This window comes from Amblyomma americanum, chromosome 10 (genome assembly GCF_052857255.1).
Source record: "Amblyomma americanum isolate KBUSLIRL-KWMA chromosome 10, ASM5285725v1, whole genome shotgun sequence".
In the NCBI taxonomy this organism is placed as follows: Eukaryota; Metazoa; Arthropoda; class Arachnida; order Ixodida; family Ixodidae; genus Amblyomma; species Amblyomma americanum.
The window spans coordinates 9,324,257-9,349,891 of NC_135506.1; the positions used below are offsets into that span (position 1 = coordinate 9,324,257).

General features: G+C 49.0%; 1 protein-coding gene and 1 pseudogene across 1 annotated transcript in view; both read left to right on the plus strand.

The window, feature by feature from the left end:
• The first annotated feature begins 325 nt into the window (after window positions 1-325).
• LOC144107380 (uncharacterized) overlaps window positions 326-25,635 on the plus strand; it is a 30,145-nt gene continuing 4,835 nt past the window's right edge. The window contains exons 1-12 of the mRNA XM_077640371.1: window positions 326-453; window positions 2,996-3,052; window positions 4,350-4,466; window positions 5,245-5,451; window positions 7,480-7,676; window positions 9,103-9,538; window positions 10,460-10,516; window positions 11,318-11,392; window positions 13,674-13,715; window positions 15,206-15,363; window positions 24,144-24,356; window positions 24,969-25,117. Coding sequence (XP_077496497.1) covers window positions 360-453; window positions 2,996-3,052; window positions 4,350-4,466; window positions 5,245-5,451; window positions 7,480-7,676; window positions 9,103-9,538; window positions 10,460-10,516; window positions 11,318-11,392; window positions 13,674-13,715; window positions 15,206-15,363; window positions 24,144-24,356; window positions 24,969-25,117 — 1,802 coding nt within the window. The 5' untranslated portion in view covers window positions 326-359. The remainder of the gene's footprint in view (window positions 454-2,995; window positions 3,053-4,349; window positions 4,467-5,244; window positions 5,452-7,479; window positions 7,677-9,102; window positions 9,539-10,459; window positions 10,517-11,317; window positions 11,393-13,673; window positions 13,716-15,205; window positions 15,364-24,143; window positions 24,357-24,968; window positions 25,118-25,635) is intronic.
• LOC144106553 (NEDD8-conjugating enzyme Ubc12 pseudogene) lies at window positions 19,512-20,277 on the plus strand (annotated as a pseudogene).

The window sequence follows — 25,635 nt, forward strand, 5'->3', positions numbered from 1 at the left end:
CGCCTGATCCATCGGTTATCTTCAGCATCCAGTGGTACACAAGACTAAACATACCATCGCGCCAGGGAGTATGCTTGCACTGAATCCCCTGTAAATCTTAAGGCTTTCCAAGCGTCCATAGAGATTATAATGGGTGCTGTACCTTCTCGTATCATGAACCCGAGTATGATAACGCTGTAATTAATTTAAATAACATTTTCGCTTCCATCTTATGTTCTCGTAAACCCATTAGAAGTGACCGCAGTTAACCCCTTGGTCGAGCGGCCTGTCAGGCCTCCACAGTGCTTGCCTTCTATTCATCCCTTGTGTCTTTCCGAAGAGATCTGCCGGTCGGCAAGGAACTGACAGCCAGGCGACGCATGTACATGGCCTCCGCGATCGGCGTCATGGTCGTCGCCGTGCTGCTGCTCTCGGTGCTCACGCTCGGCTTACCCACACGGCAAGCACAACAAGGTATCGTCGGTTCAAAGCGCGGCTCTCGACGTTCCCTGCGGGCGTTTATCGCGCGCGCAAAGCCCCGCGGACACCAGCTGCCTGGTCTCGAGTTATGGCAGGGTCTTCGACACTTCGTACTGGTAACTGGTATGCAGTGCAATAGGGAGAGACTTGTACAGTACTCACGGATTGAAATAGGACATTCGGAGCGCTAACCTTGCAGTGCCACGCAGGCATGTGGTAAACCACAGGCCGGCTCATTGGCTACTGGAAGGAACAATTCTGCTTTGTAGATGTTCTCCCTCTCGCGCCATACCACAATGCACCACCTTGGTTCCACGAGCGTCTACGGGCGGCGCTCCATGAAGCGACGGCCACGCGCTCCGAATGTCCTATTTCAATCCGTGAGTACTGTACGTCGCACATAGTGACCGCGCCGCGGCGCCACTTTGAATAGAGGGTGCAACATATATGGTATTATAATATAGCGATGCCATTCAAAACACTGACAGCCTTGGTCCTGAGAGTAACGGGTGGTTATCAGGAGGCCTCACCAAAATGGCTGCTGCCGCGGTTAACAGTTATGTGGGCGTAGTGTGTATGGTAGAGTGGCCGCCTAGTTCGCCCTAGTGTTTAGTTCTATGGCTTTTCTCCTTCTAATTGACACTGGCACCTCTTCTAGTGGCCGGTTCTCGTCAGATATTAAACTTCCGGTATAGTTTCATGGCCAGTAAAGCTTCCTAAATGCACTGCTCTTGGCATACACAATTCGGCTTTGAGCTCAGAGGAGGCCGCGCGACTGCCCGGCGTTGGGAAATGGGGTTGACAATTCTGAATCGGCTGCTTGTCATTTGGTTTCTCGTCAGAAAAAAAAATCTTGCTACTCAAAGGTCCTCGCGTCGCGGCGAGCGCCTTTTCCCACTGATGTGACCGCACATCCACTGATCCGCGCTGTTGAGAAAGAAAACAACAACAAATAAAAACTGAAGCATCCGAAAATTTTAAGAGCGATTTTTTAAATCCGACATGGTAACTAGCGCTAAAGAGAGACGGACACAGAAAGGAGCGACAGAACACATGCTGCGACTTGCGACAAGACAGGGCTATAGCATGTGTCCTGTCGCTCCTTTCTGTGTCCGTGTCTCTTTAGCGCTAGTTACCATATCGGAATTCGTAAACTAAGTAGTCCAACTAATATTATTAGTTTTTTCAGCTATTTTGTAGAGATTTCAAAAGACACATTGGTACGTGCTTGAGTTTCTCTCTTGCTTGATGTTTTTTTTTTTTTTTTAGTGAATGGGGGATGACTGGCTGCTACGATTATTCAATGGTTTTAGAGCCGACCCAAAACCTGACAGCGTGTCCGTACTGCCGGCAATGAAAATCTCCGGGACGCGGGAGTGGCAGTCGAAGCCGGTAACTGCGTTATTAGCCGGTGGTTGTTAGCTGGGTTATTACTGGGTTATTAGCGTTATTAGCCACAGTTGGGGAGGTGAACGTCACTTAGGTTGTATGACATGTGATAGTGAAATCATGTCATTGTTAGAATTCATGGCAGTTATGTTCCTACAGCGCTACTCGCGTGCTCTGGAGACTTTTGTCATCGAAAACAACGTGCTTCGCTGCGTAGCGGCGGATTTTTTCAAGATGTTCCGCCTGACGACGCCTGCTACTAACTGATGCTGGAATCAATTATCCGGTTAATTTCATGATTAAGCATACCTCTAGTTTTACCAATCGCCAGTACTGTCCTAGTCTCATCCTATAACTACAGGATGATTATCCAGGGCTTTTTCGCGTTTCACTAGGGTCTAACTTTCATCGCAACCTTGTATACAAACAGAAGATGGAAAAACAAAAGGAATTGGCCAGGCAATAAAAAAGTACGGTCCCTGTCGTAAGGCAGGCCACTGGCGAACCCCTGAGCGCAGTCGCTCGATTGAAACCTGTGTACTTTGATCGAACGGCAATTGTCTGGGCGGTTTAGGGACCCGCCCAGTTTGTACCGTCTGTTAGAGGAGCGTAGAATGGGCTACGCTACAGCATGGGTGTTACCTTTGCACCGAGGCGGAAATATGCCCATTATTTTTTTCTTCCATCACGCTCTCTATCCAAGCAGACACGCTTAAGTAAGGTACAAACGCATTCATGGAACAGTATGAACAAACCCTTTTACTAAAAAGGCTATTGACAGCTCCATCACTTAGATGGGAAAGGCTTTCCGGCTTTTCGTCCTTTGTTTGTTTTCAATACTTTTCACGCTTTTCTTTCTTTCTTTCTTTCTTTCTTTCTTTCTTTCTTTCTTTCTTTCTTTCTTTCTTTCTTTCTTTCTTTCTTTCTTTCTTTCTTTCTTTCTTTCTTTCTTCCTTTCTTTCTTTCTTTCTTTCTTTCGTTATTTTCCTTCTTTCTTTCGTTCTTTTCCTTCCTTCCTTCCTTCCTTCCTTCCTTCCTTCCTTCCTTCCTTCCTTCCTTCCTTCCTTCCTTCCTTCCTTCCTTCCTTCCTTCCTTCCTTCCTTTCAGTGTGTTGCTAATTATCCAGTCTCTCTCTACTTCACGACAGGAGAGGAAGACAGCTTGACGACTTTCAGCGTATACTACCTGCAGCCGACACCATCAGGTGAGTAAGCGCGCGTACTTCCGGTGCCACCCAGGTACTATACGCGCTTTGACTGCACATAAGTTTCAATCCTATGTGCAGTGAAAAGAAAACTTGGAAGAGGCGTGGCTACCTGAACAGACATTCAGGACCAATTCAAGCTGCCCGGTATAAACTGCCGTATTCTAATGACAAAGGACTTAATTTAACGAGAAGGGAGCCTTTATAATACAGAAAAGATAGCGCAAAGAAATACAGGTTGTGACGCCACTGTGGTTTTTCACAAGAAAAGTGCGGTGACTTCAATCTATTTTTTGCGGATCTCTGAGGTTAGATCTCGGTGCTCGCGTTTTCCTGCCACATGTCACGGAGTCGTCAATAGACTCGTCGGCGCTATAGCGTCTCCACTCAGAACCAAAGCGGCTGGGAAAATTATTCCAGCGATTAATTTCGTCTGTCGCTGCCGAACAAACTCCAAGGGCGCCAAAGAAATAGGAGCTGTCAGATTTTAACAGGAACACAAATTGCGTGGAGTTTGTCCTCAGTGCACCTTCAACAGAACGAAATACTCGCCGACAGAAAGTTGCATCCCTACAAGTGGCCTATTCAAGCGTCTGAGCTTCGAAGGCCGAAAAACAGCTTGATTAGACCTTTCAATACCGAAATTGAAAATAAAGGGAGTGGCAGCTTTTACCAGTTAAGGTTAATCGGGCTTTAAGCTAATTTAAAGTAAAACTAGAGGAAAATGAGAAAACAAAATATGGGGGAAAAATAGATACAGAAAAAACCATAGAATCAATCTTTAGCGCAAACAATAATTGTATCGACTTTTCTTCATTGTCTTAACGCGACAATGGGAATAAATTTTAAGTTGTCTTGTATCGGTAGACAAACACGTTCTAAAGACAGAGGCTCCCTTCACTGCAAACGTAGCCTTTAAAAACTAGGAAAGGTAAAAAAAAAATACAGGTGTCGCCACCAGCGGCCGTCTTTGCAAGCGAACTGCAGTGCGTCAAAGCAGTTCGGTGTTCTCGGATCCCTGAGGCTGTAGGCTACACTGCCATTGGTTTCCAAACGGCCCACAAGGAGTCATTTTCGGTAATGACGTCACGACATTGAATCAAGTGGTGAAAAAATAAACTAACCCTTTTATTTGCAACAAAAACATATTTCGCTGCCGGACAAACATCTGCCTTGCCTGAAAGAGACACTGAATCGATTTTTACTGAACAAAACTCGATAGATCTGTCCGTAGTATCTCTCTGAAGCCAACTAGACTGTCAATGAACCGGTCTGTTTTGTACACCGCGTATTGGAGTACGGGCAGGTTCTGTTCCGGGCCACAGGCCAGGGGTGCGGCGCCAGGCCACCGCCACCGCCACGGCTTCGACCAAGAGCACGACGCCGGACGATGCGGAGATGGAGACCGTTGGCTGTGAGTCCGCGCTGATAGCTTTGAAGCGAGAGCTTCACTACGCTGGGTAAAGCCGATTTCGCCGTGCGTTGCCGGTTGACCTTCAAGTGAGCCAGAGGTCAAGTGTGGCCATAGGCGTCACCATGTGTGGTCCACCATGGTGTCGCACCACTTGACCTATGACCTTTGACCTTTCGATTCGCCGGTAGAGGGCGGTAGAGTAGGCCGCAGCGTTCATTGGGTGACCAACCTTTCTCGGTGAACCATTAATTTAACTGCCGCCTACCAGGGTGGCAGGGTGGGCGCGCTGCCTATCCAGTGTGCGGAACGCACTCAACGTTACAGACGCCGAGCCGCGTCCAATTTCCCGATGCACCACAGCTTTCGCTCTCTAACCAGGTTCAGCAGTAGTTAAACAGCAGCTTATTTTTTTCATACTGAGCAGTGTTTGTCCGATTGCATTTGCGAGGTTGAACACCGAAGCTTATGGTTTATGCCTGAACCACGACTCTTCGCCGAAGCTTCAGCTCTCCCGATATAACTTAAATTCTGGCAGTTTTAAAGCAGAGTCTTGTCCAACATGGTCCATCTCCTGCCTTCATCGAATCAAGCAAACTGAGCGACCGCTGATTGATTCTTAAGCCGATATAAAATGTCGATGAAGTTTTGGTTACAGTGAGATTTTTCTTCATCAATTTTATTTCCCCTCTAAGCAGCTGCTGAACTTGAGCAAATGACGCAAACTCTATTACCTGACGGCCGGACGGACGCGAATACCAACGTGGCCCGTTTTATGCAGCGGGTAAGGATTACTGGGAGCCGCCAAGGAAGACAGCGGCTTCCACCGTTAGGACGGTGCGTCCCAGCACTGCGGTCAAGTCGACGACCAGCCCGGCCCCTGCAAAGAAAGATCGAGCGCCGCCTATAAGCAGCCAGGCGCCGCCCCCATTGGCTCCAAAGACCCCCTTGACAACGATAAAGAATGCTGGATCGTCAACAATCACCAGTGAGTGGTCCACAAACTGGGCACTGGTCATCGCAGGGAATGTTAGAGAAACATAGACGACACAGGACACAAGGGAACAGACAACGAGGCAGTGGCGTTGCATTAGGAAAATACTCCCTCTTTGAGGAATTTTGAGGGGTAGAATTTAGCGAAAAGGGAGTTTTTACGAAGTCTCTGCAGGGAGTTTTAAGAGCCTAAATTTTTTCACTTTTTCCAAATAGACGGAGTTTTCAGGCTGGTGGGGGAGAAAAAGTGACTGAAATGGGGAATTTCAGGTGAAAATGAGGGATTTTTTGGTTACCGCATGGAACGTCATTGCACTGGGATTGCAATTTGCTCGCTCTGGGTTGGTAAACTTAATCTGCTCCACACCGAAGCCGCAGCGGACAATGTTTCGAAAGGAGCCTCTGAATATCACAAGATGTCAAATCTTGTCGCCGGTACAATATAATCAGTATAACCGTAAATTAAAAGCAAGGTGCAGATTGTTTCCGCAACACCTTTGGCAACTGAGCGCCATGACTTAGTGCATGACTTAGTGCACCCATGACTGCACACAAAGTAAAAGTGATCTACTCGGAAACACTCAGCGCATGCGTGCGAATTCGCCGTGGCACCGTTAGACGACTACTGACGTATCGAAAGCCATGTGCTCCGTGTTCACGGTCACGGTGATCACCACTGCACATGGCGCCCGGTTACGGACAGCGTGACAGAACCTAACCTAGCCTAGCCTAACCTAAACTAAACTGACCTGACCAAACCTAACCTAACCAAACATAACCTAACCTAACCTAGCCTAATCTAAACTGACCTGACCAAACCTAACCTAACCTAACCGGTTACTATCCTCAGTTGAAATGGACTTTTCCAGCGTGTGCCTTCCCGCAGTGATAATGCGGAATGCGCCTATTTCTTGTTCCGCCAAATTTAATGATTAACATTTTTTATGGTGCAAGGGCAGCTTCGGCCAAACAGCGTCATGACACAATGTGTTTATCGTCTACTCACGGTCGGGTTAAGGACTCACTTCCCAAGCATTTAACACCAGAGAAGCCCCCTATATTTTAGTGAACGCATGCGAACGCACAGTACATTTTACGAGGAGAAAAATGCTAAAAGCACAGTGCGAGGTAAAAGGATAAAGTGATAAACACAAAAAAATAAAACCACCAGATTCATTTGTTAATTTGCAATTCCTGAGAAATTACGATCGCACTGACACATGTAGTTACGTTCTTTTCACGCAATTTCACCAGCCTACGGTATCTCTCTGGCAGACAAATTGGTTTTTGGGGAAAGGAAATGGTGCAGTATCTGTCACACATATCGGTGGACACCTGAACCGCACCGTAAGGGAAGGGATAAAAGAGGGACTGAGAGAAGGAAGGAAGAAAAAGGTGCCGTAGTGGAGGGCTCCGGAATAATTTCGACCACCTGGGGATCTTCAATGTAACTGTGAACTGTGCTTCTTCCTAAGAAGGGTCCATCCATGTTCTTTGCACTGCTTTCAAACACAGCAGTGTACACAGTGTACATTACACCAGCGTAAAGCATGGGTACTGTAGCTGACAAAAGTAACTCTCTCCCCCTTCAAGTTCGGAACCGTGCCGCGCTGCATGCTAGTCTCGACACCAGGAGTGTATCGTCAGGTGACACCCGCATGTAGTGCGGCAAGGTTCGGAACTTGGAGGAGGAGAGAGTTACTTTTGTCACCGAGAGTACATTTTGCACCTCGACGTACAGTTGCGTCACGCTAATCCAGAAATACATACACACACATACATGTGTCTCTCCCTGTGCGAGTGTCTTGCTCCTGTGTAAGTATGCAGCGTCTGCCCCACAGCAATTAAGTCCTTTCAAGGATGAGTGAACAATGGGGCCGATTTGGATATATTGCGTCATTTCATTGAAGCGCGTATAGCCTTGCGTAGTTTTGTGCGGAAAACAACGCAGCACAATGTATGAAGACAAAAGTGAAGTGTCCTTTTCACAAGGGGCTCACGAACCACTGCATCTAAAACGCAGAGGTGGAAACGAAGTCAACGGCAGCTGCCAAAAAGAGCAACGATCGAGCCCGCATTGGGGGTGGCAGTCCACCGTCCGCCCACGGCGTGCCGGAAGTCGGGGTTGGACCGAGACATCCTGCGCCGCCTTCCAAGCCAAACCATGATGAAAAGCCGACCGGGGTCCAGCCGCGCGAATTCCGCGGCGACCGTGGACAAGTGAGAGTGCATGTGGGACTGTATGCTGTCTCATAACTTATTTCGGGCCGAATTACGCAATCCTATGCAAGTGTTCAGGGACACTGCCCCTTCCCACTCTCACCCCCGAAAACACGATATTCTTAGCACGGATGTAGCGACAGTTAACATCCACAATGTTTCTGCTGTAGGGGAACCAGGAGGCGCTCAGAAACGATGACCGAAATTTCTTTATACAAAACAGATTCTGTCCAGTTTCACTTCCTATGGTCCTGCAGCGCAGAATTCCGGAGATCAAGAAAAGATTAACGAGCGTCGTAAAATAAACAATCACAGCGATCACCTTAAACTGTGAGCCGCCGTGGTGGTGGCGGTGCTCTGCTGCTGACCCGAAAGACGTGGGTTCGATCCCTGCCGCTGCGGTTGCATTTCGATGGAGGCGAAATGTTGGAGGCCCGTGCACTGTGCGAGGTCAATGGACGTTAAAGAACCTCAGGCGGGTGAAGTTTTCAGAGTACTCCCCTACGGCGTTCCTCATAGCCCGAGTCGGTTTGAGACGCTAAGTGTTATAAAACCAAACCGAACCAAACTTTAAGCTGTTTGCACCATGGCTGTTCGTAACTCTGTCGGCGAACATCAGATACAACTCTGTAAAATTCGCTTCTTTAGTGCGAGATAATATTCACGACAAATATGAACAAGGAATCTCACAGGCAAATTGTGCATTACCCTTCCCAATGTATAATAATAATAATAATAATAATAATAATAATAATAATAATAATAATAATAATAATAATAATAATAATAATAATAATAATAATTGGTTTTGGGGGAAAGGAAATGGCGCAGTATCTTTCTCACATCTCGGCGGACACCTGAACCGCGCCGTAAAGGAAGGGATAAATGAGGGAGTGAAAGAAGGAAGAAAAAGAGAGGTGCCGTAGTGGAGGGCTCCGGAATAATTTCGACCACCTGGGGATCTTTAACGTGCACGGACATTGTACAGCGCACGGGCAATAATTAGTTTTTGGGGAAAGGAAACGGCGCAGTATCTGTCTCACATATCGGCGGACACCTGAACCACGCCGTAAGGGAAGGGATTAATGAGGGAGTGAAAGAAGAAAGGAAGAAAGAGGTGCTGTAGTGGAGGGCTCCGGAATAATTTCGACCACCTGGGGGATCTTTAACGTGTACTGACATCGCACAGCACACGGGCGCCTTAGCGCTTAGCCTCCATCGAAATACAGCCGCCGTATGGAGTACAAAAAACGCAGCCAATGTATGGATTACAGAAAGATGGCACAATCCTAGCTGAGTCACTCGGGTAGAGCCGACGGTACGGCGAACACATATTCCGACCTCCACCTCGGTAGGGGCCTCCAGCCATCGCTTTTAAGTTGCTGTGCTATCGGTCAGTCGCCTCTGAGGCAAAGATGGATTGCAGGTGACCGGGCCAGCAACGGTACCGAGTCCCAAGCCTAAGCGCACGGTCGGGGCAAGTCCAGCAGGGCTTTATAGCAGCTCAGCCGAAGCTGGCGGTGCTGCCTCTGGAGGGCACCGAGCCCGGGAGCCAGAGAAGAAGCCCGAAGGCAAAGACGGCGACGAGGCCGAAGACGATGACGATGACGTCATGGACGTCGAAGAGCACGACCTGCCGCCCCGCCTCGAACGCGGTGACAAAGAGGGAGACCACGACGCCGAACACGGCGTCGAGCACGGGAAGATGTCCCGTCGACGCACTACGTCTAGTCGCGGGACGAAGTCCAGTCACGGGACGACGTCTAGCCGCGGGATGACTTCTAGTCGCAGGACGACTCCACAAGCGCCCCCTGTTACCCGCAAGACAAACCGGCCAAAGGATACCACTGTCCACACCATTGGTAGGCATCTGCTATTCTCTGCTCACTTTTTTTCAGGATCCATCTGTACGGTGCGTGCGTTTCAGTTGTTTCCGTGCGTCATATTCCACTCTTCACCCATTGTCACAATTAAGGTCTCTAGTTTTCCGTGGTTCAGCGGTTCAGCGAAAAAGTGTAGATTTGAACACTTTTTGCAGAATTGCAAGTTAGCAGCCGTACTCTTTTTTTTTTCATGATATTGTGTTTGTGGACGTCAGTAGGAATAGTACAATAATAGGAATGGAATTAATTTAATTTTATAAACGTTCTCCAAATGTAGAATGTCGTAATGAAGAAGCAATATTGCCGTATTTGCAGGGATAATATAATGCGGAGATTTTCTCTTCAAATCGCCTGCCTCACAACGTACCTCCCGTTACATGTGGAAGCAAGCTCTGTATACAGAGCGCACAATTCTCACAACACAGCGCTGCCGTTCTTTCGTGTTCCGTCTATGCGCGTTGGTTCCACTTCATATGAACTCGTACCAGCTAGCCCAGATAGCCATGATGTGAAGGCAGTGAAAGAGATACAGATAATTAGAAAAAAAGATGACCTACTGCACGTAAGGACCCATTCGTTAACGCACGAGAAACTTTGCAGTGGTCGATACTGTCGCCTCTCGAAAAACGTTGCCGAATCACGGAATACGGTGCACTGCTCGTGCATAACGCTCAGAGTTGGCTTGAACGTCCTGAAGTCGAGCTATATTCATTAAACTTTTTGAAGGCTGAGACTTCCAACATGGGCTACATTCGTGGCCGCGTTATATTCCTGCAAACGCGGCAATACAAGTCAGAATGTAGTAATTCAGTAGAACCAACCCCGCAAATATCCCCAGCAACATTCTGAAACATTAGTTTTGCCGTTTCTGAAACAGAGTAACTTTTGTTCTCTGTCCAGGTAAAATTTCATCGGCGAAAGCTACTACTACGACGGAAACTACTACTACCACCACAGGCAAGATTTTCTATCGTGATTTCATATCCACCGCCCAAGCTTCTGTCGGTGTCCAGGGCATAACGTAAAGCGCATACACGCCTCTGGCTATTTGCATTCTATCTGCGGCAGATGCGCTTGTAACAAGTGTAGGTACTAGGCAGCCCCCCCCCCCCCCCTTCCCCCCAGGCGCAGGTCCTTGCAGTGTACGCAAGACCAATGGGGAACATTACGGAATTTCAGTTTGAGAGGTGCGTCAAGTTGAGATTTATTCTGCTTGTAGAAATTTGGCGTTTGCCTCTCCTCGCTTGATGTTTTCATGAGTGAGGGAAACAATTTATTCGTAACGGTACTGGAGGGGGGGGGGGGGGGGAAGTTGTGAGGAATGGTGTTCTGGTGGGCTGCATAGGAGCAATGGCAGGTGAAGGGTCATTAACGTGGGCGGCTTGTCCCAGCTGCCAATGCCAAAAAGACGAGGCGTAGACTGGCTCAGCTCTCTCAAGCAGAAGGAAACTTGGGGAGAGAAGAGGTGTAGAAGGCGGAAGTTCGGTAGTGGTTGCACCCGAAGTCAAGTTCGCTACATGGGCTTTGCGTCAGGATAACCACCGCAGACCTCGCAATGGAGAAATGCAGGTCATTCAATAACTTGCTGTGTTATTTGGGCCCAATGGCGTTTGTGAACAGTGACCGTTTTGCATTCCTCAAAACATAAGTGCGTCGTCTAGTTTCTCTCACGAATCGCAAGTAATCTCTGACCATGACCGAGGTCTCGCAGCGTTTTATCGAGGTAGCAAAAATACTCGTTTCCGCCTTCGATTACAGAGGCGGAGACAACCACGCCTCAGGAAGCGGAGACCGACGGTGACTACGACGACGACCGGCCGGGCATTGTGGGAGGTGAGACTCTCCCCCCCCTCTCCATCCCTCCCCCCGAAGAGTAGCGGTAGCCACGCCAACGCCCGACGTGGAATTACAAATTTCGCTTTCATAAACTAAACGCTATACATTGGAAGTGTTATGTTGCTCGTATGGCTCTGCAACCCAACCACGAAATAAGATGGTGTTCCTATCTTCCTCTGCTCTCTTCTTTTCTTTTTCCTGAATGTTTCGGGGTCTAAAAAAAATGAATACCATGAACAGTTCCCCCCCTATACCCCCCCCCCCCCCCCCCCCCCAAGAAAAAAAAAGGCAGAAATACCTTACCGGCAGAGCACCTCTGTTGCAGCGGAAACATTGTTAGCCGTGACAAACTGAGGACAGTTATTCGCAGGTATTTGTTCTAGTTTCAGGCACTATCAACTAGTGGTACGCGGGCAATATAACATGAATGTAGCCGCCGTCGTAGCAACGTTACGTAATGCGCGATACCTCAGTAGCCTACTATGGCTGAAAGCCTTTAACACTGAATCAATCAAGGTGCCTTGAAGTGGGCCAGTTGGAATGTTAGCGACAGCTGACAGCGCTAATTAAGCGGGACACAAAACGCGTTTAGTTTATGGCGGCTGTGAAAAATCTGGATGCGTCATACATCAAGACAGGAGTTTCACTGCAACGGATACGCTTCACTTATTTGTTGTGAAGTAAGGCGCAATATTTGGCGGGATGTGAAGCTCGAGCAGAGATGCCTGTCGCGCTTACTATATTGCTGTCCACGTTGAATTTTTTTCTCCAATATTCCCCGCCAAATGCTTTGCAAGATTGCATTCTCTGCTTTGTGCTATACCTAAACGGGGCGCTCTTTCTCGCATGTGGCCAAGGTAGGAGATTCACTGCCTATATTCTGTCGTAGTTTAATTTTATTCGAGGTGCGCACACTATAAAAGAGCTCTTTGTAATTATTTGCTCGTTGTGAAGCATATACATTTGAAATTCGCGTCGACCATGTGCGAGAGCACTGTGCACATTAAATGAGAACTCCCCATTGGTGTTCTAGCCTGATCGCCGCCGAGATTTAGCATGGATTCCTGCAGCCTGACCTTTATTCAACAGATATGCATGCCGAACGCATAGGCCACTTCATCATCATCATCATCAGGCTTACTATGCCACTGCATAGCAAAGGGCTCTCCCATGTCTCTCCAATTAACCTTTGCCAGCTGCGGCCACCCTTTCCCCGCAGACTTCTTCATCTCCTCCGGCCACCTAACTTTCTGCCGCCCCCTGCTATGCTTGCCTTCTCTTGGAATACACTCCGTTACCCTTAAGGACCGTCGGTTATCTTGCCTCCGCATTACATGCCCTGCCCAAGCCCATTTCCTCCTCTTGATTTCGACTAGGATGTCATTAACCTGTGTTTGATGCCTGACACTCTGCACTCTTCCTGTCTCTTAAGGGTGCACTAAAGAGGCATCTGAATTCATTTTACCGCGGGAACTATATCTACACGCTCCGGGCATTCTTAAAAACTTTGAATTTTTGTCCTGTGCGGCCGATTGACCTATAATTAAATCAGATTAAACGTCCCGGCTCCCGCCCCCCTTTTTTTTAACTCAACGCGGTAGGTAGGAGGAGTCAACCAACGCGTCAGCCAGTCCCGTGGCGGCTTGCCGCCCTGCCCTCGGCGGAGTGATACGCAAATCAGAGTCCACGTGTATTTTTATTTCCGTGGGCCTAATGTGCGGCTCTATTGTCTGTGACTGAAACTGTTTATTCACTGAAACCTAAAAACAAAATAAAAGCGAAAGCGAAGCCGCCACTGGACTGGCTGAACGGCACTCCACGCGTTGGTTGGCTCCACCTATACCTACCGCGTTGAGTTAAAAAAAAAAAAAGGCGGGAGCCGGGACGTTTAATCCGATTTAATTAGGACAGTCGGCCGCACAGGACAATAATTCGAAGTTTCTAAGAATGCCCGGAAAGTGTAGATAGAGTTCCCGCGGTAAAAAGACGAGTTAAGATTCCTGTTTAGTGCACCTTTAACATTCCACATATAATTTTATTTGCTGTCCTTAACTGCGCTGTTTTTAACTAAGTTGAACCTTTTCCATAGCCACTTTCCCCTTGTTAATTATAATATAAATCCGGCAGTTATACTGGCTTAATTGTAAATCTTACGTTCCCTTTAAGTGTGCACCTTACCTTGAATGCTGCGTACTGCTTTTGCTTGTGGCCCAGACGTCTCTACTATTTCGCCAGGTTCCCGAAGCTTAACAAATACACAGGTGTCTCTTTCTCGCAGCTCTCAAGAAGGATGCTTCGGCACACAGTGACAGAAAAAAAGGTACCAGCTTCATTTCATGAAACTACCGTAATATTTTTGTTCTCACCCAGACTTCCAGTGCCCACACCATCAAGCTGCGCTAAAGAGGTACGCTCAATATATAAAGTGTGGAGCAATGCGATAGCAAGAAGCTTGATTACTCAATAGATCCCAGGTGGTTAGGAGGCACCGACATTAGAAGAGGAAACGCTAAACTGTATCTTCGCTGGGGGTCTCATCACGGTTGAAACACCCACATCCTGTGCCTTTTGATAATTGAGATCACGGAATAAAAAGTTGCTTGTACTACTAATTGTGACAAATCTCGAAACGCGGTGCAGACGAAGAGGAAGGAATACTCACTGCCATCTGTGTATGAGTTGGCTTCAGTCCAGGCCTACCGTCAAATTTGCGACAATCTGTCATATTCGATTAACAAGCGAACGCATTCAACCAGCCGTTGCGCATGTTATGCTTGGAAATATTTCGAACATTTTAAAGATTTTTCGATTCCCCTGTTTACTTTTGAGCCGTCTTCAGAATTCGTTACGAAACAAAAATCCACGCCATATTTATTACCCTTCGGGAGCGTTCTTTTAGACGCAAAGAATGTGAGCGCGTTGCTGGGAAAATTGCAAATAAAATCCCGCATTTACTTTCCCACGTACACCCTTCCTCAATGCCATGGAAACAAACGAAAACTAGCTGTCTTGTCCCTCCGATCGCAGCGTCCTTTGTTGCAACGTTAACAAACGGCGCCAGCAGACTGTTTACCGACCTGTGTGTTCTGAAGGAGTGAGGCCTTTCTCACTAAACAGTGCGTCTTTATCATTCGGGAAGAGCGAGAAATGACGTCGTGCTTGACTCGCGATTCCGAAATTGTAGCGCACGATCGAGAGATTCATGCACTCTTAAACGGAATACGCCTGTATGAGAGTAATAAGGGAGTAAACTCTTTTCTGGTGCAGTGCATTTAACTAAAGGGCGTGGCCCCAACCAGGTCATGTATATATAGGCAGGCATGAACATGAACACTTCCTTATCTCGCCTAGATGTCGCAGATCAGGGCCTAAATTCAGCCCAAATAAGGCCAGATATGAACCGTAACGGGCCCTTAGCTTGTCATATCAGGCCATATCTGATCTTTGTCTCCCATGTAATCGGAGAGGGCTAGTTGGTGGTTCGAACCAGAATGGATAATAGAACCGCGCGAAAGAAAATAGTGACGTAGGAAGGAAACAGGACAGAGCGCAGGATGACGAATCGGAGCTCTCACCCTGGAACTGGACTGTCTTGATCAGTGTTGTATCTAACCCTAGTCGTCCCATATCTTAAAAAGCCTGATCATTACGTATCCAGATGTGGCAATACAAATTGGTTCAGCTCAGGAGTGTCAACAAGAGGCGCGACAAATGAGTTGAGTGTGGCAGTTTCGTATAGTGCAGAGCATATTCACTGCAATTACGACGACGTGAAAACAATAGCGCCAATGCTCCGCACTGTGCGCGCAGCGCTTTTGATCTGCACGGTGGGCTCGACGCTGACCGACGAGGCTGTGTACCCCGTGAAGGAGCGCCTCTGCGACCACTACGTCTTCACGCACGTCACCGTGGTGGGCTCCGAGCTGGGCACAAACTACGGAATCAGCGCCTACATGACCTTCCGCAAGGTGCGCAGCTTTCTCAAGGTGCTGCCTTGATGCCCACAACTGAAATAACATCCAGGCGCCCAGTGTGCCATCTATGGTTTGATACTGACGAGTTGGTGTGCCACTGGCGCTCAAGCACACTGCTCGACCATTAACGCCGAAAACATGGACGCATGAAGTGTTTCCTTTTTGCGGTAATTGTGCTCATGCATTCTGCGTATAGATTAGCAATGGTAGAGAGGGAGAAGCGAGGATATGATTCTTGACAACCCAAAATTAACGACGGGCGGGATGGAATTTTCCCCCCGCTAGCCAAATCCAACCAAGAGAACTTATCCTCTGTCATAATTTTGGTTAGCAGACAAAGGCCTCCCCCTCACTCCTTAATATTTTTGTTTTGTCAGTGGTCGGTTTTTGGTTAGAAAAAATTTTATTTCGTCAAAAAGAGCTTGGTGATCGGAAGGCCATGACCGTTGGCGATCTGGTTGGCCCACTCGACGGCCCGGACTTGCGTCTTCGGGTCTGAGCTGACCAGCGCAGCCTCCCATCGCTCGAGAGAAGGGATTTGTACTAGCTCCGACGGAGCCGGTTCTTCCTTACGATGTGGTCGTAAGCAGTGCGTTCACCACAGCGGAAACATTGGTGCTCGTATTGCGAGGGGTAAATGAATGACAGATTTGCAAGATCTACGGAGAGCTCGTCGTTTAGTAGCTCTGCCCAGCGGGAAAAATGTTCACCGTAAAGTTTATATTGCGAGAACGCTGGTCATTGCCTACTAGTGTGACGTTGAGAACGGTACGTGCAATAGGTCAGGTGCGGCCATAAAATTCGCTGCGCGACTATAGCGTTTGCGCGCCCAGTACATGCGTCGCGTGATCGAGATCATGGATGCGCGCTATTTGCTTGCGTTAACGACCTAAGTTTACAATTTTTTAGCGCGCTAGCACTTAGAGTGGCTATGTGTGTGTGTGTGTGTGTGTGTGTGTGTGTGTGTGTGTGTGTGTGTGTGTGTGTGTGTGTGTGTGTGTGTGTGTGTGTGTGTGTGTGTGTGTGTGTGTGCGTGTGTGTGTGTGTGTGTGTGTGTGTGTGTGTGTGTGTGTGTGTGTGCGCGCTTGCGTGCGTGTGTGCGCGTGTGTGTGTGTGCGTGCGTGCGTGCGCGCTCTGGCCGCCGGGTTGTGGGCAACCTGCCCAGGCGTGTGCGTCTATATATATCTACATATGGGAGGTTGTGATGACGTCTTGAGGTCACGTGACCTAGGTAACAGATGGACGATAAACAATGCAAAATAATGGCCATACAGTGTTGGCGCACCTAATTTATATTTGGCCTAACTACGGAGATCAACCGCATTTTTTTACACTTCTACTTTGTGCTTTATGGCAGTTAGCAAATTTAATTTCTGAGGATTTAAATTTGGTGCACGCAAATGAAGGAAAAGTTAGTGCGCAAAGCCTCTCTTCTCGTAAAAAGCGCACAATCGATAAAGCTGCTGCTCAGGCTACAGCTGCATGGAAGAAGGCGTATGGCCGATGACTGTCAGGGACATGATTGTGACCATCAGTGCAAAAGTGCGACGCGAAATCTTCGAAGCTTTCCGCATTTACAAAAGGTGGGATTCCGTGTTAGTGCTGCTTCAGTAACTCTCACTAAAAAAACACTCTATCTAAACGCACAAAAAAAACCTACATACACCAGGAACTTAGACATATGGGGGGTATCGTTCACGGGTTTCGCTGAAAGGCGCTCTCTGGCGCTTTCCGCTCAAAGTAAAAAAAAAAAAAATATGGCTGCGGTTCCACCCGGCTGAACGTAGTTTACAAAGCGGAAGCTCGATTAAGCGTGGTCAGATACGGTTTGCTGTGGTTCAACGTTTCCTGGCTCTGTATCTTTCGCCAACGCGCCCTGTCGACGTTCTTGATCATAAGAATCATCAGATTCAATCAGCCGTCTACGTTACACAGCCGAAGCACTGGTTCCAGCGCGCGACTCCTCCATGGCTATCTGCGAACGCCAAGCAACGCTTCGCGCTTTTTATTCTCAGATGAACGGCGAGTCATGTGGTTCAGCGCAACTGGGAGGTGAGCGTTGAAGCACGTTGTTCAACGTAGTCGCGAACGCCGCCGGCTCCGCACACTGCCGCTGCGATTGACCTCCAAAAAGAGGTGGCTACGTCGATAAGCCATTGGCTTATCTGGCGAGTCACATGGCATGACGTCATAGCCACACCCCCCCCGGTCCGGAACTCTTAAGGGTCAGTTTAGTCTATGGGGGTTTTACGTCCAAAAGCGATTAAGGCTATGAGGGACTTCGTAGTGATGGGCTGCAGAAATTTCGACCACCTGGGGTTCTTTGACGTGCACTGACATGCACAGTACAGGGGCTTCTAGGATTTCGCCTTCATCGAAATTCCACCGCCGCGGCCGGGACCGAACCCGCGTCTTTCGGGCCAGTAGCCGGACGCTATAACCACTGAGCCACTGCGGCGGCTCTTAAAGGTCATTTTAAGGAGCGACGTGGCCTTGACTTTTTGCATGGCAGGAGTTTTACTAAAAAGGAAAACGGTCTGCGCACGCTCCTGTCATTCTTGTACTGTACTTAGATTATATATTCTGTTCAGGTCCAGCGGTTGTGTCGTTCGTGTCTTTCCGCTCGTGTTCATTTCTCGCAAGAAAATGTCTCCAATTACGAATTGTAAACAAAGATCCCCAGGTGGTCGAAATTATTCCGGAGCCCTCCACTACGGCACCTCATTCTTCCTTTTATCTTTCACTCCCTCCCTTATCCCTTCCCTTACGGCGCGGTTCAGGTGTCCAACGATATACGAGACAGATACTGCGCCATTTCCTTTCCCCCAAAACCAATTATTAAACAACTAGCCCAACATTCTGCTCTTAGTGTTTTCGGTTAAGTGGTACGCAGGCCATCAAAACCTGCACGTATACCTAGCAGCGGCGCAGTCGCGCGTTTTTGCCAACGTAGCGCGAACCGTATCGCGCCTCGTACCGCGCCTCGCCACTGCGCACGCGCTGATTGGCCCTGACGCGGCAGACGAACGCGCTGTGTACAGGAACTTGGCGCCATCTGCCGCTCTCACGGAGATCTGCGGTGCGCAGTCGCGGCTCGCGGGAGCGTCACGCACTATGCAGTAAATGCATCCAATAAACACATCTCCCGAGGTGTCCTGCGACTCCTGCCACGCAGGACAAAAGACACTGCTGCACTATGCAGTGTGACCGAATATTACAGCTGCACGCACGTAATCACCGCCTACGAAGAACAGATCTCTCCCAAGAACCGCAACAAAACCAAACAATGTCCCTGTTGTACTTCGCCACAGAAGCCAAAGTCCCCGACTTAAATCTTTTCCCGCGACCCTTCATTCCAATTAGAGCGCCGCTGGATACCCTGTTTTTAAATATGATGCTTTTTGGACTTAGTGGCTGACGTTGCATCCACTGTACTTTGCCTTTTATTCGCCGATCACTAATGGCTTGCAACCGCCGTGCTGGCGTAGTGGTTATGGCGCTCGGCTGCTGATGGGAAATACCCGCGTTCGATCCCGGACGCGGTGGTCAAATTTTTATGGAGGCGATATTCTAGAGGCCCGTGCACTGTGCGATGTCAGTGCACTTAAAGAACTCTAGGTGGTCGAAATTTCCGGAGCCCTTCAATACGGCGTCCCTCAGAGCCGGAGTCTCTTTGGAAAGTTAAACCCCACAAAACCAAAACTAATGTCATGCAAAACTGTTTCGTTTTTACAGTTCTGGTTTCGGTTCTTCGTTTTTTTTTTTGGGGCGTTTCGGAATTTGTTTAATGTACTCGAGGCATTTATAAGTCACACACATGCATTTCAAGATGACCTCAGTATAATAAAACACCCGTCTACTCCGTGCTGTAATAAACTACCTGCGTCACCTAGTACTGCACAGTCAACAACCGGCCAAACTACCGTACGCAGAAGCTTGTTAGCGTTCCTGTCAGATATCTGTTATTCTCTAGATATGTGAAAAAAAAGACGAAGATCTTTGTAGATAAGAATAACTCACGCGATTTACGTGGGTTAAATACTGTTTTTCTTGCGTTTATTTTGGTGGCATTTTTTTTTTCCTGTAAGGCGGGAAATCTCCCGCTTTGCCCGCGTCCGGCAACATTGGTCAGAAGCGAAGAAGAAAGCACGAGCATAGAACACGAGCTCGTGCTGCGATCTCCATCACGTTCGGTGCCCAGTCGCCGCACTTCGCGTATCGTTTGGCCTTGAAATCCGTGCAGCAGACTACAAGCGTCGCAATGCTGAAGCTCTTCTCGCTCAAGCAGCAGCAGCAGCAGAAGCAGCAGCAGCACAAAGAAGGCGAAGGGTCAGCGGGGGACAAGTCTGCGGCGGGTCGCCGCAAACATGCCTCGGCGGCGCAGCTCCGCGTCACAAAGGACATCAATGAATTGGACCTGCCCAAGACCTGCCAGGTTCAGTTCCCGGACCCGGACAACCTGCTCGACTTCAAATTGACCATCTGCCCGGACGAAGGCTTCTACCGCAACGGCCAGTTCGAGTTTAGCTTCAGCGTGGGGCCCAACTACCCGCACGACCCGCCGAAAGTGAAGTGCGAAACGAGGGTCTACCACCCCAACGTCGACTTCGAGGGCAACATCTGCCTCAACATCTTGCGTGAAGACTGGAAGCCGGTCTTGACGGTGAGCACTGTCGTCTACGGGCTGCTCTTCCTCTTCCTCGAGCCGAACACGGATGACCCGCTCAACAAGGAGGCGGCCGATGTTCTGCGCAGCAACCGCAAACTGTTCGAGCAGAACGTCAGGAAGGCCATGCTGGGTGGCAACGTCGGCGGGGTGTACTTCGAATCGTGCCTCAAGTAGACGTCGTGCGGCGCTGCCTCTGCTCTTGGAAGAGGGAGCTGCGAGGAGATGACGAATAAAGTGTGTGCCCTCTGCAAACCACTCTCTCTCTCTCTCACCTTGTGTTTTTGATCGCTTGAGGAATCTGCTCTGGTGTCCGCGGCTCCGAAAACGGGCTTCGTTTGAGGGCTGTTGGTGCCCGCGTCGGTTGCGAGGCTTGCAAGTCGGCGCCACAGCGCGACGCGGCTGCGCGTCACCTTCGCGCTTTTTGGAACGCCAGCATGCGCTTTTTGAGACGCCGTCCCATGCCAGCTGCTTTTAGTGACTGGGCTGGTACAGTAAGTGAAAAGCGATTTATGAAGTACGTTATGTTTTTATTATTTTTAGCAGCGAGGAAGTCGAAGAAATGCGGAACGCGGGGAGAGGTTCGCGATTTGTCTCGTTCGCGTCCTGTTCGCAGGGTGCCGAAAGAAAATTGCTGGCTCAAGAAGAAATGATCTGAACGAGTTTTCCAGGGCCAAGACGCATTAGCCGTAGCTACCTTTCACGCTTATCATAGATGAGACAGGCATGTGGCAAAAGGCTGTTTCAGTACTTTTGCGCGAACAGCTGCCAACCGATTTATTCTGAACTGAAAAGTTTCAGACTGTCCGACGTAGATATAGCGGAAACCTTTCAGATTTCTCAATAGATATCAGATAGCCCTTATTCGCTGCCGCATCAAAAAGGTGCGGTAGTGTGCAGAGGAATGTATTAATTGTTAGTTCGGCTGTGGCCTGCCTCCAGAAAGAAGATGTATGCGTCGGGTCATGCGCAGACCTCTAAGCGACGTTTTGAAGCTTAACGTGGCAAGGTTGCGGTCAGCCGCTTGAAGGGGATGGACGTAATCAAGGTGTTTATACCCCTGTCACACGGGCACTTTCGATCCTCATTGAGCTCGATCTGCATCGAGATTTTCGAGCACGCTCGAAACATCCGGTGCTACACGGGCATTTTCAATGCTCATTGAGAAGTTTCTCTCATGTGTGTTAGGTGGCGCCAAATGTTCCGCCGACAGCCATAACATGGCGATGTCCGGCAACACTGTGCAGTCGGGGGCAGCGGCAGCCAAATCCGTAGCCAAATCTGTACATTGCGTATCTGCGCCAGGTTTTTGTGGCGCACCTCTGCTGCTGTGCGATGCAACCCAAGGGCCCGCAACGCCTCCGCGATTTCTGCATAGACTGCGGCGTTTCTCTTCTGGCGCCGCAAATCATTTAGGCGGTACTGTCAGCAGTCGATGAGAGCGGCTGTCTCGCGCTCGCTCCACAGTTTCCGCTCCGACGAGCAGGAGGACGCCATCTTTGTTTACACTGACGGCGAAGCGTGGTGTCGAGATTACTTTCAAATGTTTGCATATAAGTGTTGGTAGTAGTAGCTCTATGCATATAAGCAGGTGTAGTACCTGAAAAATGTTCTGTATTACATTTTAATCGATCACAACAACAACAGTTGTGGTTTGGTTTTGTTAACCTGTGTTTATTTTTATAGCTTCATGAGAGCGAGAGTTCTCGATTGTGCTTGGAACCTCAAGCACTCTTGAGGAATCGGCATCGAGTCAAGCAGGATCGAGCTCGATTGCGCTTGAAAGTGGCCGTGTGACAACCGTCGATCTGCATTGAGTTCGATGAGCATTGACTCAATGAGGATCGAAAGTGCCCGTGTGACAGGGGTATTAGATTTATAGATGATTTCTTAACATTTGTTATCAACCACTCGAGCTCCCTCGAGTCAAACATTTTAAGCATTTTAGCCATCATGAAAGATTAACAGCCCTCTTGTAACAAGTAAGCTGTGTTTTTATGGAGGAAAAAAGCTAAGGCGCCCATGTGCTGTGCGATGCCAGTGCACGTTAAAGATCCCCAGGTGGTCGAAATTACTCCGGAGCCCTCCACTACGGCACCTCTTTCTTCCTTTCTTCTTTCACTCCCTCCCTTGTCCCTTCCCTTGCGGCGCGGTTCGGGTGTCCAACGATATATGAGACAGATACTGCGCCATTTCCTTTCCCCAAAAACCAATTATTATTATTATTATTATTACGCTGTGCAAAGTAGGGAAAGCAGCAGCACGTTCGTGGAAGCGAAAAAAAAGTACGTCACGTGCGATGTGTTCTATACCACGTTACCTTATGCGGAAGCCAGTATGTCGGCCGAAACGGTGGATGTTTAAATGATTTACCGAAGGAGCATGCGTGCAACTTGGATGACGTACCTGTACGAATTTTTCTTCAAATACAAGGTTTCTGTGAAAGTGTTTTCTAATCGTACGGTCGCGCTTGGGTGGATGCCAATGAGTAATTACCCCCTTACAACAAATCTGCTCTACTTTGGGGGGACTCCTCTGAACAGTGAACCAACTTGCAGAGCAGGCCAGAAGGATTGCTTGTCCATCATTGTAAACTGTGCAGAGTCACGTAACTGTGAACCACTTGTTGCGAATTGCTTAATGATAGGCAGTAGAAAAATTAGGATAACGATTGGAAATGACGGAGGCTGATAAGTAGTACATAGAGGGCCTGCAATCGCGGACAGAAAAATCTAGGAATCGCGCTTCCGAAGTGAAACACTTCTGTCGTTTTACCTAGCAAAAATGAGGGAGCTTGATACTTTGGCAATTAAATTAAATCAATTACATGCATCGAGTGCGCTCGCACGTAAAGGCAGCAGGTCTTTCCATTTCTGTTATGCAACGTGAGGAAAGAGTTTGTATACCTAAACGTAGTTTATACTATTTTGTCTGCGAGTGCACGTGCCTCGTATTGGTTAAATTCGCGCATGTGACGTGATGTTATATCCTGCTGTTAGTGTTTTTTGGGAGCTACTTTGTTATACGCGCGAACACAATGTCCGGAATGACAAGGGAGTTTATTTTTCTTTCCTTTTTTTTCGACGTCTGTGATATACTAGGCATGGTCTAGAAGGGGAATAGGGTTGACGCGCGTCTGTTCGGTGAAAGCTCGGTGACGACGTGGCGAGAAAAAATGGAAGCTCTTGTTCGGGCTTGACAACTGCAACTTTCCGCGACTGTAGTGACCACGCTCTTCTGCTACCTAATGGGAAGAGGAGGACCAGTGAGCAACATACACACACACTCAAGGTATCCAATCGGCAGCGCTTCAGTACCGCGCATTCTGGCAGAGATTGACACACCATGTGCCGACATCCCTCTTAGGATCTTTGTTCGCTGCCGTGAATCACCGCTTGAACTGCACTGAAATTTGGGTGCAACACGACTTGCTTCCGTGGGGCGGGAGGATCCCTGGGACACCCACGTGTTCAGACGCGCTTGGATTTGGGACAATGCGTCGTTATGCACAGCTGAAAAGAACTGAGGTTATTTAGGATGACATCTAAGGTTAGGTTGTTCAGATTGTAATTGGCCATTGTACCGACGTACGAGCATCACCTGGCTACCAGTAATCTGATAAAGACGATGACAAGTGGGGCGACGTAAATCACCGGTGGCCATGAACGGTCGAACAGCTATTGGTTATATCGCATCCATAAAACTACTTGTTGACAGCAAGGGTCGCAATATCGCTTTATAGTTTCGCAATATAGCCTTGCCCCTGAAGTGAGGAATAAAACCGCTCATTAGTTTGTTTTAATTAATTGTCTGATTACTGAGCTCTATCACGAACATAAAGTCCGCCTTGCTGTACAGTCCACCTGATGATACTTTAATGGCGCATCTCGGACAGCTTTTAAAATACAAATCTGTAAACGTTAAAAAAATCATCGTCTGTACGTGTGGTGGCGTTGTTAATTCTTGGGAAAGCTTCCGTCCTCGTAGGGGTCGACTGCGCTGTCTTGCGTCCCTGTCTTGTGTCTTCGGTGGCAGGAGAGGTGTTTGATGTTGACCGTGTCTGTGTCGTCGTCAACCAGGGCACTATACCTCATTCCGCTGGCGACAGATGGCGCAGGAGAATGAGCACCGCGGCAGCGTCCGGTTCGGCGTCAGCCTGTCGCCGCAGTACGTGGAGTCGCATGCCGAGTACCGGCCCGCCTTCGGGGGCATGATGCAGCGGCTGGGAGACGAGTACGCGGTCGACTCGTTCGGCGTGATGGGCGTCCGGCTGTCGCACATGGGCATGCGGCCGGGACTGCCCGCCACCAACTGGATCTCGGTACGGAGACGCCCTTGAGTGCGCTTTGTCGTGCGTTTCCGGCTTTTGGCCGTCGTTTATGAACATCAATTCGTTGGATAGTTTTTCATGAAGAATATTGAATGGACATCCGGAACAAGTGGATGTGTGTGTGTTTGGGGGGGGGGGGGGGGGGGCGTCGCTCCGATCAGTTTTGCCCTCAGGTACAGAAATGTCAGTTCCGCCCCCCCACCCCCTCCCGCCCTCTTGCCCCAGCTCATTATTTCTAAGAATCGCTAGTGTGAGGGTGAAGCGAGCGGAGCCTGTAGTTGCGGTTAGCGGCTCTAACGTTGTGCTACTGAGCATGAATTCACGGGTTCGATCCGACCGCGGCAGCCAAATTTTGATTGCGACGAAATGTGAAAACGTGCATGTACTAAGATTTCGGTCGCGCTCGAAACAATGCCAAGGAATCTAACTTTTCCGGAGCCCTTCGATGCGCAATATCTCTCACTGCAACATGAAATGTCGACTACTAACAGTCACTAGAGGAGCGGGAATTACAATCCGCTTCCTCAAGGAGCTTCGTTCTTCCACTTTAGCCTCGATCTAGCCTAATTTAATCTAATGCAATATCTTCGTGCTAATGTACAGGGCATGTCGGCCAGCATGGAGAACCTGCCCGTCCACAACTACCTGTTCGTGGGCGTGGTGCTGGAGGCCCACTACCCGTCCCTGCGGCTGGACGGCGTCCGACAGCGGACCCTGGCCGAGACCCTGAGGGCCCAGATGGAGACGCTCAGGCGAGAACGACGCGCCGCTGAGACAGAGTGGAGGCACCTCTGTAGAAAGAGCAGCGAAAGCTGTTATTCGACTCGAGCGCTTATGTAACACACGGGACGGAACGAAAAAAGTCACACGCGATCAACGCGATTCTTACGCCACAGTATGCGTTAGCATTGGTGTTCTCTTCGGAGAGGAACGGGTGGCGTGATCCAGCCCATCAGTGTGACACGCCGTACCCCACGCCGTTGTCCTCACCTCTCCCCTCTGCATGGCACCGCGCTTTCCCTAGCCACCCGTCACCGACTCGCCCTCTCTCCACTTCCCTTTGTCCCTTCCCTATTCATTTTGCACCCCCTCCCTCGAGTATTCGCACGCCGGACGCCAACGGCGGATCTTTTTCCGCAAACGGGGGTTCTAATGCTAACGCATTAAAAGCAGGCACGTCATTCGCTAGCGTTCGCGTCTGTATTTATTCTCTGTTAGTAACAAAAAGAAACATTGGCGAACACTAGATCCCGTAACGGGAGAGCACGTC